The sequence below is a fragment of the Macrotis lagotis genome, chromosome 8 (genome assembly GCF_037893015.1).
Source record: "Macrotis lagotis isolate mMagLag1 chromosome 8, bilby.v1.9.chrom.fasta, whole genome shotgun sequence".
Classification (NCBI taxonomy): Eukaryota; Metazoa; Chordata; class Mammalia; order Peramelemorphia; family Peramelidae; genus Macrotis; species Macrotis lagotis.
Window position 1 is genome coordinate 13705150 of NC_133665.1, and position 13965 is coordinate 13719114.

Here is a 13965-nt window from a genome sequence, read left to right on the forward strand (position 1 = left end):
TGAACAACTTCCAGGTTGTTTGTTTAATTTGTTCTAAGCAATTTTTTGTTCACTTTTCAGATTTCACAATTTACCATGCAAATAGCCACCTCTGGTCCATCATTCTTAATAAATAGGTTAAAATGTTTGAGTAGGTGTGATACAATCTATGATAATTCACAATTTGGACTTCTGTTGATTATCTCTGGTTTCGCTATATGAAAGAAACTTTGAAGCAAAGCTTTTCTGATAAAAGATTGTGTATGCATATGTATAGATAGATATAGATAGGTATATGATTACAGATATAGATAGGTATATATAGATATATATTTAGCTTGCATCTGCCTAGCCTTTAATGTTTTCCAAGCACTTTACACACATTAAAGTTTATATCAGGGGGCAGCTAGGTGGCACAGTGGATAGAGCACCAGCCCTGGAGTCAGGAGTACCTGAGTTCAAATCCAGCCTCAGACACTTAATAATTACCTAGCTGTGTGGCCTTGGGCACTTAACCCCATTTTCTTGGCAAAAAAAAAGAAAATCAAAACTTAAAAAAAGGTTTATATCAGGCTTTTATGGTTGATCATCATGCTTGTATTGTTATCTGCCACTCTTTGCCTTTAGAATCATCAGATTTTCTAATGTTACCATTCTACTTTTATGTGGAATCTAAACCTTTGACTTAGATCAGCGAGCTTCCATTGGACATAATCTTGTTCCAGGAAGTAAAAATGATGCTGAATTTGGCATCTAGATCCAAGTTTGAGGTCAGATTCTCACTTTACTAGCTTTGTAACCTTGGAAAGTCCTTTGACCTACTTGAACTTCATTTAACTCATCTGTTTTAATGGTAATAACAATACTTGCATTACCAACCTCACAGAAATGTGAGAAAAATTCTTCACAAAATATGAGACTCTATTTTCTTCTCACCACCTCTCTACAGAACCTTGTTTTCTGGAAGGAGGTCCTGCCAGAATATAGAAAGAGCACCTGTAGGTTCTGACTTTTGCTCTGCCATTTATGTGACCTGTGTAAAATTTCATTCTATACTCTCTAAGCTTTTGCTTTCTTATCTGTCGAATAAAAGGTTTTAATTTGATGGTCTCTAAAGTCCCTTCTTGTTCTAAAAATTGTGCTCCCTATAAAAGAAAAAGAGAACTGTTTTCAGATTAGTTTCTCTCTTGCTTTACTTCCTTATATTTATTTGTTGCATCAGTCAACCAGTTGAAAGTCAGTTGGAAGGATTTTGTCTTTGTTTTAATTAAGGAATGGGGGAGGTGGGACAGAATAGCCCTATTTTGCAATTGGTATTTTGTGAAAAAACTCATGCAGTTTTGTGTACTATATTTTCTTAAGTATTGTGATAATTGTATTGTGTACTATAACTTTTTAAGTAGAATTTGTCTTTATTATTTTATTACATCTGTTTTTACATTGTATCCAGAAGTTCTTTAGATTTGGAAAGGTAAGTACCTTGTCTTTTACTAGTTGAGTAATCATTCATATTTTTGACATTTTTCAGAATTGTTTCCTAAGAGTTGATTAGGCATTAGGGTCCTTTGAAATACTACTACATTATGAAGTTAATTGGATTACTTTTTTCTATAGGATATGCAGGTAACTGGAGTAGAAGAAGATAGTAGAGCTCTGAACATTATCATTCACAAGCCTGCTTCTAGCCCCCATTCTAAACCTTTCCCTATTCTCCAAGCCACATTTGTATTTTCTGATCATATCCGCTGTATTATTGCAAAACAACGCTTAGCAAAAGGTCGCATCCAGGCCCGGCGTATGAAGATGCAGCGAATAGCTGGTGAGTAGATTCATCACTTGCAGATTTTTCTTGTTTGTTTTTGGTAATAGAATGATTTCCCACTCCTAATACAGCAAAGAACTGTGATGTATTGAAACTACTGATCAATTCTAGTTGAAGATAATGTATTTTTTGATAAGGCCACAAATTGAAGTTAGTGGTAAATTTTTTATTTCTCCTTATTTCGAAAATAGGGAGATGACAATCAGAATTTCCAATAAATTTCTATTGCATAGATGGTCTCCCTGAAACATGAAGGTGAAGCAGACACTTCCTCCATGCTTAGGCCCAACATGAACAGTTGGAACATTGATTTGTAAATATAAATTGGTTAAAAATTAGTTTTTATCTGGCTAGGATAGAGAAAATAGCTTTCTTATCAAAACCAGTGAAAGAAATTCTTAGTAAGGGGATGTTCTCCCTGTTTATAAAGTTCTTTGTTAAGAGACAGTATAGTACCTAGCTGTGTGGCCTTGGGCAAGCCACTTAATCCCATTGCCTTGCAAAAAAAACCCCTAAAAAAATGAATGAATGAATGAATGAATAAGTAAATAAGTAAATGAATAAATAAGAGACAGTATTGCTTAATGGATACAGAACTAGTCTCAGAAGTCAGAAGACCTAGTTCAATATCTGCCTCTGACACAAAAGATGAAAGGGCCTTAGAGACCATCTAGTCCAAGCTCCTCATTTTACAGATCAGGAAGCTGAACCCCAGGAACTTGTTCATAATTGCTCAACTGAAAAATATCAAAGCTGATTTTGAACCCTGGTCATCTGACTAGAGCCCAGTGCTTTTTCCTTTGGATCACATTGCTTCTGAATCAAAATAAGCCACTTGATTTCTCAATGTCCCAGGCTTCCTTCTAAGACTATAGGTTACAGAAGAATTCAGAAATGTGTCTGGGAAGAGAGGATTTTTCTTTAAACTGTTCCTTACATTGTAAAGATCACAGACCTGGTTCTCCTCCTTGATTCCCTTCCTTCTCAGAAAGGTACCAACTCACTTTCTAAAGAAGTAAAATTAGATACTACTATGGGGGAACTAAGAGAATTTGAGAAGTAGGTAAATTCCTAACATTCTGTAAAGAAAGTATACTTTTTTTATGTTTAAAAAGAAACTTTTTTTCAAAAATAGAGACATTTGGTGATTCCTAGTAACACAATATAAATTTTGATAAAAGTCTTTCAGACTCTAACTTCAATTTTTTTCAAATTGTCCAATCTTTCAATTCAAAAGCAAATGAGTTTGTAGAGCAATTGTTAGATTGCTTTAAGCTACCAGGCAGTGCTTTCTCTAGTTAATTCCCTGAAAATAAAAAGACTTTTTAGAGTCTAGGTTTATAAATATTCATGGATTTAGTTATTTACTAGGTTCACTATCATCTCTACTAATTTATTAATCCGCTGGTCTGTTGAGTGCTTCTGTCATCTTATTTTGCATTTAACTAAAAGTTGGCTTATAAAATCATTGCAGAAGCATTTTGTAATGCAAGAAATTACTTTAATCATTCAGTTCTTTTATGATTTATTCTGGAAGAATTTTCTCTTTAAAGTAATTTCTTATAGCTGATTAATGGTAAAAATATTTCATTTTAAAATTGGAAATTATACTGTAAAGTGGCTGTTAGAACTTATACCATAGGGTATTTTAAAAATTGATTTTTAAAATTCTAACACCTTTGATTTACAGTTAGATTTATTTATGGAGATTAGCAACTTTGGCATATGTAATTTTAGAGCTGAATATGTGGTCTATACCTTTGGGATTGAAATGAAAAAGTACCTGAATCTTGAGAAATAAGGCCTTTTATTTTCACAGTTCAAGAAAAGGAGGTAGTAATGCCTGGTTTAACACCCAGGTCTCCAAATTCTCAGACCATTGAGCCATTCATTTGTAGCATTATGTAACCTTTTATAATGGAAAGTCAACTGGAGTCAGAGTTGTGTGATCCTGGACAATTGATTTATTTTCTCCATACCTCAAAAAATTTCTTTGATTTTGTTATAGTGAGGAAAGGTTATAGGGGGAAAAGTGGTTTGTAAACTTTGAAACACTATTAAAATGTGATCTATTTCTGCTATTACAAGAAAGAGTAAGCTTTATAATAGTAAAACTATGTTAATTGGAAGTATGTGTGATATATCCAAATGCCTAGAATGTGCCTTGGTTATTAGATTGTCCACTTCAGCTGTGATCAAGTATTAGCATTATGACTCCATGGACTTGACTTAACTACCCAAAGTCTCTTATCTTCACTGTCTATAATTTAACTAATCATATTATTTAAATCTAGCACTCCTGGACCTTCCAATTCAGCCTTCAACAGAAGTCATGGGGTTTGCACTTAATACTTCAACTTCAAACCAGCACCTGCCTTTCCGATTCTATGAACAATCTCGCCGTGGTAGCAGTGATCCAACTGTGCAGCGTTCTGTTTTTGCATCTGTTGACAAGGTACCAGGTAAGCCTAACCTACATTTCATATGTGGAATATTATTTGTCTTCCTTCTTTCCTATGTCCCCCTTCCCCCTAACTTTTCCCTTCCACATTTATAAGCTGCAGATTTTTGAACGCCTTAAATTGTTCAAGTCAAAAATGGAACTGACCTTGCAGTATTCTTTCTTTAAAATCCATGAAGGTACAATGCTATGTTCAACTCAAGAAACAAAAATAAATCTTGGCTTTATTTTTAGTTTAGTTTTCTAGAGAATTTCTAGGATATGTAGAAAAATTCTAAGAATTAAGACCAAGAGATTTCTTGGAAATTTCTTGGAAATACTTAAATTAGTACTAATAATTTTGTGGTAGAGGAGTTTCTGTCTCCCAGTGCAAGATGACTTGAATGAGATTGTGTGTGTGTGTGTGTGTACCTTTGAAAATCTTTTTCCACTTTCATCAAAGTATATTTATTTCAGAATGTTTAGAGTAAGAAGAGGCAATGGAAGGAAGATATGGATCATGATTACTATCTTCAAGAGTTATAAAAGACTGTTATATGGTACAGAGATTAAAACTTATTTTGCCATACCCTAGAGAGAAGAACTAGGAGTTGTAGATGGAAATTGTAGAGACAACTTTAAGCTTGACTACTACCAGAGGCATTCCCAAGTAATGATCTGGCCTGCAGTATAAGAGTACCCTTCATTGGAGGTCTTGAATCAATATTGAATGGTCACTTGTCACGGTTATAGCTTACTGTTCAAAAATAGATTTTATTGAATAACCTTTGAGGGCCCTTCCAACTCTTGAGGTTTTGTGATACACATGATGTATATGCTTGTGTGTTTAGAAGGCTTAACTGAGAAAGTAACTTAGGCTCTGTAATCTATTTTAACTTCAAATAAATCCATAAATAGATAAGATTCTTAGTCAAAGTACTTTTCCTTAAAACTAAGCCAAACACCCAGACACAGTGAACTGGAGAGAAGATGTAGAATGGTGGGGGGAAAAAATACTTCATGTGGAATTAGAACTAGGTTCAAATCCTTGACTCTACTCCTTACTATCTATGTGACTGTGGACAAGTTAAGTAATTTCTTTGGGTCTAAATTTTCTCTTGAAAAATAGGAGGTTGGAGTATGTGATCTAGGGTACTTTTTAGCTGAAAAAATCTATGGTCCTATGAATATCTATTATAATTTCAAAACTTGTTCTAAAGTGTATTTTATTTAAGACAGCTTAAATTTTTATGTGTTTTTTCAAGATTATCCTTTCTCAGGGCAACTAGGTGGCACAGTGGATAAAGCCCCGGCCCTGGAGTCAGAAGTACCTGGGTTCAAATCCCATCTCAAACACTTAATAATTACCTAGCTGTGTGGCCTTGGGCAAGCCACTTAACCCCATTTGCCTTGCAAAAACCTTTGAAAAAAATTATCCTTTCTCTACCTCCCAACTATCTCCTGTCCTCTCAGTCTCTTTCACAAGTTGGTAATAAAGAGGATCCAGTATTGACCCGATCTTGGACTTGTTATTTATGACTATATCCCTTTCTCAGGTATCAAATAGAGGTATCAGTTTTCCCTTTAACTATTCATTCCATTTACCATTTGTAAGTCTGGACTATTATTTTGAAAAGAAATCACAAAATCTTTTATAGAGATTCACAACAAATGAAAATCAATTCTTGCCTAACTAAACTATGTTTAGCAGAGTTTGGCACAGTATAGCTTAGGTTTAGCTTCCCTCAGCATGTAACATGACTGACACAGGAAAAAAGAAAAGATCAAAGAATTTGTAAATTACTTTTAATCCGTTGGAACTTCTTTTAGCTCAAAGAAAATGTATTACTTTTTTTTTTCATTTAGATGATATGCTTTTTTTTATATATTTGTGAAGTGCTTTATAATAGCTTCTTAGTTTCTCTCTTACTCTGCTTAGATTTCTGCTAAGTATTGAGACTGTCTGCCCATGGAGAGAGAAGAAAACCATCTTACTTCTTTCATTTGTTGCCTTGCCAAACCACTAGGTGGTGGACCTGGAATCAGTAAGACCTTAATTCAAAACTAGCCTCAGACACTTTAAGAGCTGTGTGATCCAGGGCAAGTCACTTCACCTCTCTGCCTCAGTTCCCTCATCTGTAAAATGGAAATGATAGTGCCTACCTCCATGAATTGTAAATGAGATTAATGTTTGTAAAGCACCCTAGGCCCTCTCTATCCCCTCATCCTCTTCTCTTCAGTGCATGTACAGGTTCTTGACTATAATCCCTCCTTTGTTAGGGGTTTCTGAAGAAAAATTAAAAATTAGATTTTATCAATTGGGGATAGTTGATCAGGTTTTCTGATTTTCATCCTGGAAAAAAAAACTGTACACTTCCTCTGTTACAAGTCTCAAGTTTTTTGACTGATCCTTGGCTCAGGATGTTGGCTGTTAAAAATAACAAAAGCTATTAAATGAGATAAATCCCAATTAGTGACTATAATATTACATTAAGGATAAATATAGGTGGTTCATTGGCTAGAGCAAATGACCTTGGAGTCAAATCTGGCCTCAGATACTTGACACTCCCTTTGAAGTCACTTAATCATGATTGCTTCATATCCAGGACCAACTCCAGTTGTCCTGATTCATATCTGACCACTGGACTCAGGTGACTCTGGAGAAAAAAATGCAACTCTTGACTTAGCACAGCACCCCCTCACTCAAATCCAAATGACATTCTTGTCATGTCTTCACTTCCCTGATGTTATGGTCTTCTTCAAGAACAAGGGCAAACATCATCATCATGTGAGCCAATCAGATCATATGCGTCTTTCTTTCATTTGTTAAAATATCTATAGGAAAATCAAGAAATTCCAAATTTGACCACTGATTTGATCCAGAATGGAAAACAAGAGAAGTCTGAAGAAAAAAATAATCTTATGAGTTTAAATATTGATTTGCTACTTAGGTCATTAGACAGAGGGTCAGCAGCAAGATTAAGGTAATAAACTGGTTGCTGTAAATAGTTTATTTAGGTGTGTTCAAGAAAGGCTAAGTACTTCTGGTGTGAGAGCTGCCAAGACCTTTTCAGATCTGCTTTTCACCTTTGATGTCCATCAGGGCCATCTAATTCTTGCATATAGCTCTAAGAAGCTTAGCATACACATCAACCACACCCTAGTAAATTGTTTTGGCAGAGGGGTTAAATCAGGTTGAAGTAACTAAGGGGTTTCAAACAGTTGGTGAGTTAGAGGGTGCCTCTCTCAGCATGTGAAGTCTTCTGCTGGCAAAATGGATAGATGAGAGCCAATTCATTCCAATGGCCATGAAGACAACTAAAGCAAGCGCTGTGGAGTGCTTAGAGCTTGGTTAGACATCAAAGACACCAAGATCATCCACTGTATCTAGAGTTATCACCAATTGTCTTGACTCTTGTCTTGCCAGTGGACAACGATGACTTTGAAAGAGAGAACAAGGCCAATGACTTTGAGCAGCCAGGCCTCACTTTAATACAGTTTATCAAAAGACATCACCCATAACATTTTACCCATCCTATTTCAAAGTTCTATCATGGCAGGCAAGTGATGAAGCAGCAGGTGCAGATACACTAGGAACTGTAGTCACAACCCTGCACACAGTTGGCCCAGGTCATAGGATCATCTCTTTGTTGGAAGCAACAGTGGAATTCAGCAGTCTGCTGTGTGTCTGATTAGCCTTTTAAGGATCTCACTGCTCACCTCCTGGTATGAGGAAGGGACTGGAAAAGGTATCCTAAAATTTGTCTGCTTAACTAACCCTCACAAAGGTTGGGGATCCCACCCTGTGACTGAAACACAAAAATGTGTAAAAAAACTTCTTCAAAGAAGATTCCACTCCCATTATTAGTACATGGAATGTGTGAACATTCATAGAAAGCACAAGGTCCAATAGATCTGAAAAATGAACAGCTCTTGTTGCAAAAGAATTAGGCAGGAATCACATCCAAATAGCAGTCCTGAGTGAAACAAGGTTGGCAAATGAAGATCAGATTAGGAAAGTGAAAGCTGGATGTTTTTCTGGAGTGGTCACAGTGAAGGGGAGTGCCGTGAACTAATCTAGTCAAAAAACTTAGATGCCTACCAAAAGGAGTGAAGAATAGGCTCATGGCAATGAGCACCATGCCATATCATCAATGCTTATACTCCTGCCATGTCGAGCCCTGATGGGATCATGAAGACCTGGAGATCCTTATCATCAGTGTAACATAAGGGGACAAGTTTATGATTTTGGGTGACTTTATGGTTAGATCACCAGATATGACAGAGAATCCTTGGGAGGATTGCAGCTTGGAAATAAGCAACAACAATGGTCACCTACTACTGAAGGCCTGTATATCTCATGACTTCATCACAATGTCTTCCAGTTTACTTAAAACATGGTAAAACTTACTAGGTACACCCTTTCAGCAAACATTGACATCTAATAGACTATGTGATTGTAAGGAGAAGAAACAACAGGATATGAGAGTGACAAAGGCAATGTGTGGTGCAGAGTGTTGGACTGATCATAGACTCATCCTCTCCAAGCTAAATATTTACATTCAACTGAAGCAGTGTCCCCAAGGTAAGTGACAACCAGAGGAATTAGTGTCAAATGTAAGCAGAACCTCAAGGTGTGCCCTCATCAGAGAGGGCACTGTGCTTGTCTAAGCGGGAACAGCTTATAGCTAACTTGGAGAGAAAGTTGAATCAACACGTAGTTGGCAGAAAAGGAGTGGATAACTTTCCAAAATCTGGTATACAGCACTGTCATTTGCTAACTTGAATCAGAACACTTGCAAACATCAAGACTGGTTTGAAGAAATTGATGGGGAAATACAGAAGCTGCTAAATGAAAAATGAGAAATCCACCATTTACCAGCAGGATAGTTCCTCCATTTCTAAGAAGGCACCATTTAATTACATCAAAGTAAAGTACAAGTTAAAATTTGCAGGACTTCTGGCTCAGTAAGAAGGCAGTTAAAATTCAGTTTTATGCAATAACAATTCAAAGTGCTTTTATGACATGCTGAAGGCTGTTTATGAGCCAAAGTCATATGATGCATCTTAACTACTCAGTTCAGATGAAGCCACATTGATTAGTGATAGGGACCTGTTCCTCTATAGAGATGGGCCAAACACTTCCATAGTCTTCATCAATCGATGCAGAAGCCATTGACCATTTACCTCAAGTTGAAATCAATCCATCCTTAGCTGAAATTGTAGCTGAAGAAGTTTTGAATGCTATTAGAATTCTTTCATGTGGCAAAGCACCTGGTGCTGTTTCTATTCTAGCTGAGATTTACAGAGAGGGGAATCCATTGCTGGTAAGATTCTTGCCAGAGCTCCTTCTCAATAGGCTGATCCTTTACCTGAAAAAATGGTTACCTCCCTGAAAGCCACTGTGACTTGAGAAAATATCAAGGAACAGATGATATGGTTTTTGCTGCCCTACAACTCCTGGAAAAATGTCAAGGGCAGTACAGGTTACCATCAATTGTGAGGGCTTATGGAAAATTGAGTCAAAATTTGTTTGCCTGGAGAAGTTCATCAGTACTGTATGTTAGTTTCAAGGCATACTTGCCCAGTTCCAGATAGTAGGCGATTCTCTTGTGATTTCCTGGTCACCAATGGAGTGAAACAAAGCTGTGTCCTTGTTCCCATGCTTTTTAAAAGCATGATGTTTTCATCCATGTTATCAAATGCCTTTCCTGAGGATGAACATAACATCAAGTCATCTACTTAATTGATGGTAAACTCTTCAACTTGAAAAGACTACAAAACCAAGACCAAAATAGGAGCATGATTTTTGATTGCAGATGATTGTGCACTCAATTCAGTCTCTGAAACTGAGATGCAACAAAGTATGGAAACTGAATCACTTCCATTAAATTTTCTTAGGAAGATTCTGAAGATCACCTGGCAGGAGAAGATGCCAGACACTTAAGTCTTTTCTGGAGCTAATCTGCCAAGCATTCAAACATTATTACAGAGAGTTCATTTATGATGGACTGGGCACATTGTTAGGATGCCAAACATATGCTTGCCAAAAAAAACTATTTTATACAGAACTTACATAGGCCAAACCTTCATAAGGGGTCAGAAGGAGCAATATTGAAGTCTCTTTTAAGAGCTTAGAAATTAATTGCACAGCATTGGAGATACAGGCAGAGGACCACTAAACATAACATGCCCTCATCAGAAAGGGTGCTGTGCTTTATGAGGAAGAAAGAATTGAAGCAGCTCAAAGGATATGTGAGATATGAAAGTTTAGAGTAAACACCCCAGTTCCCAGGGACTCTTTCTGCCTCACCAGTGGAAGAGCATCCTGAGCTCATAAAGGTCTGATCTGCCACAGTCAGACACCCTGTAATTTGTCTCTTACATAGTGATGTCATTTTACATCTTCGATAATGAAGAACAACAACTAACCAACCAACCATGAAAAGACCTTAGGGAGTCAACAAGTATTTAAACTCCAACTGTTATTTCCATTAAGTAGAATCTCCAAAGAAGAAATGTGGGAGCTGGATGGTGGGTGGATAATATGCATAAAAAAGCAAGACTTTTTTAACTGAAATCTGCTGCTGATGCTGCATTTTAATTGTTTCAACTAGTTGTTTATTCCCTTGTAGACATTCCACAAAGGTCCCTTTCCATACCAATTTTGAAAAGAAGTCCACTGAATAATGAGTAATTTTTTTGCTGCTCCTTCAGAATAATTTATAAAAAAGATGACATATGGAATATATAGGTAGTGTTTATTATTATAGAGTATCCCAGTTATACTAGTACATAAATTATATATCATTTTTTATCTCTTTCCACTAGGATAAAAATCATTCCTTAACTAAAATTACATCCTTTATATTTCGTTTGAGAAGTAGCTGAGCCAGAATTTTGATGGGGATTAATTAGGTAACTAGTCATGTAACATCTTGGTTTTTATATGTAGACAGTTTATTTTCTTTTCCTGTTAGAATAGTATGAATTTGAAGATAATGTACCTGATGTGATTAAATTAAGACTCTTGAGGAAAGGTGAAAGGTTATTTAGAAGTTTAGCCTATCTATGTTTAATGCCAGAGACAAAGATCCTATGCCTCACACTCAGTTTAGACATAATTTACAGTTTGTATCTAAGAACCTAAGGGACCCAGTTAATTAAAGTGGCAGTCTTCTATATAAAAGCTGAATGAACTAGAGGCCTCAAAGCAAAAGTAAGCTCTAAGGAGTAAATTACTTTGAATAGTTGTATTTTCTCTTAATCAATTAGGGAACCAGAGTTAAAATTTAGTCTTTGCTTACCTAGAGACTAAAAGTTTCTTAGAGGCACCTACCCTTCCCTAGGATCTGTTTATACTGAGAAAAATCTGTTTCAGTATACCAACCTTATATTATTTCCCTTCTAACATTAGCCATCCCCCATTTCTGAGTTCTGACTATCACCACAGTCCCCTCTTGGAATCCTTTGTTTCCTTCAAGGTGCTTCTTTCTATGTAAAGCTTTTCCTGATCCACCTCCCACCTTTGCTTCTAGTAGTTCTTTTCTACCACTACCTACACCAAAAAAAATAGTAATAATAAGTTACTCTTTATTGTACTGGGTGTTCCAAAATCTTAGTCTTTAACTAGTCTTTAGCATTGTCTCATAAGATATTAAAATTTTTTGTTAATTTTAATTTTTTATTCATTTTTATTATATTTCCAGATTCACATTTTCTCCTTCCACCCTTCACTGGAAAAGAAAGAAAAAGCAAAATCTGTTACAAGCATGTATAGTCAAGCAAAATTAATTCATATATGTATATGTAAATGTACATATGCTAAATATTTTAGATATAATATATTACATGTATTTTATATATAAACATTTAATGTTCATATATATCATATATATATATACATATATATATATATATATATATATATATATATGCATATACACACACACATATACCCATCTCAGTCTTTACTGTGGCTATTATTTCTTTAAGTGGGTAGAATGTTTCGTTATGAATCCTCTGAAATTATGGTTAGTCGGCATGTTGATAAAGTTTTCAGAATCTTTCAAAGTTGTGCATCTTTTACAGCATTGTTGTAAATTGTTCTCCTGGTTCTGCTTGCTTCATTTTGTATCAGTTTCTACAGATCCTCCCAGATTTCTCTGCAGCCGTTCTCTTCATAATTTCTTACAGCTCAATGAAATTCTATCACATCAGCTATTCCTCAATTATTAGGCACCCCTTCAGTTTCTAATTCTTATCCATCACAAAAAGAGTTGCACATGTGGATCCTTTTTCTCTTTCTTTGATCTCTATGGGGCATAGACCTATTAGTGGGATTGCTGGATCAAAGGATATGCACAATTTAATAGCTTTTGGGGCATAGTTCCAAATTTAAGCTATTAAATCTTAAAATTGCTTTATGATTTGGGGGACACGATGTTTGTCCTTGTGTATGTGCATACAAAGCGACGTATACATAGACATGTTTTCTCCCATGATAGTATTTATGTTTTGGGGGCCAAACTTGTTTCATTTTTGTCTTTGAATGCCTAGTCCAATTCTTGGTAGATAATAAATGCTTATTGATTTATTAGTTTCAGTAGATATTTTTATGTATTTAGCTGATATTGGGGGAAGGAAAGGATGTAAGTAAATTACTTAATATAGCTTTACTTGTGTGTTTAAGGTACTTTCTTGGGGGGAGAGCATTATAACTTTGAAAAGTATATAATGCCATAGATGTCTAGAACCATATAATTCCTATTAAAATGTCCATGTTTAGTGGCAATTTCTATTTAGTGTTAACTGAAAGCATTAATAGTTGTTTTAAAAGAGTGATAGGCAACATACTTAAATGTCTTATATTTCTTTTAACTTTTGAGTTTAAAGGCTTAATTCACCTAGATGCTGATCATAACCGAGCCTCATAAATTCCAAGATAGCTCCTTTTATGTATAGTTCGAAGCTGTTTGTGTGTGTGTGTGTGTGTGTGTGTGTGTGTGTACACTCAGTTTCCTAGAACAATCGTAAGTAATGGCATGGACCTGCTCCCATCATTGAATAAAAGGAGTATCTTTTTTCAGTTGTATCAGCCTCTTGATATTGATGTATTTAATAGGTCTATAGAAAAGCAGGAAAGAAATATTTTGGGCAGCTGAGCAACAGAGTAAACATGTAAAAATGATAGTGTACATATTCTGAGCTGATCAGAGGAATAGTGAGAAGGCCATTGTTGTTGAACTGTATGGTGTCTATGGACTGCAGAAAAATGTTAGAAGGCATCGTGTTGTGAACAAGTACTTCAAAAACCAAACAGAACATGTTCTTTTTTCATCTTCAAAGTAGTTGGGAGCCACTGGAGTTCATTAGTTTGGGAGGAGCTCCCCTGCCCCAGAGTAACATAATCACACCTGTACTTTGGCAGCTGTGTGGAGGATAGATTAGAACAGAGTCCTGGGAGACCAAAGAAAAAATCATTACAATAGTCAAGGCAAGGCAAGATGTGATAGGGCCTCAACTAGAGTTGTGACATGAAGGTGGAAAAGAGATAGGTAATAAAAATTTGTTAACTGCTTGGGTATATGGGTTGAATAAAAGGGAAGATGTTGAGAGTAACACTAAGGTTGTGAACTTTGATGTCTAGAAGGATTACTTTGTCCTTGCAAGAAATAGGGAAGTTCTAAAGTGGAGTGGATCCAGGTGTGTTCTTGGTAAACCT

The 13965-nt window shown here is 35.8% G+C and overlaps 1 protein-coding gene across 8 annotated transcripts in view; it reads left to right on the forward strand.

Annotated features, from left to right (window-relative positions):
* CLEC16A (C-type lectin domain containing 16A) overlaps positions 1-13965 on the forward strand; it is a 254369-nt gene that overhangs the window by 188547 nt on the left and 51857 nt on the right. For all 8 annotated transcript variants that reach the window (XM_074196407.1, XM_074196403.1, XM_074196405.1 and 5 more), the window contains 2 exons: positions 1594-1798; positions 4096-4263. In XM_074196407.1, the coding sequence (XP_074052508.1) occupies positions 1594-1798; positions 4096-4263 (373 nt within the window). The remainder of the gene's footprint in view (positions 1-1593; positions 1799-4095; positions 4264-13965) is intronic.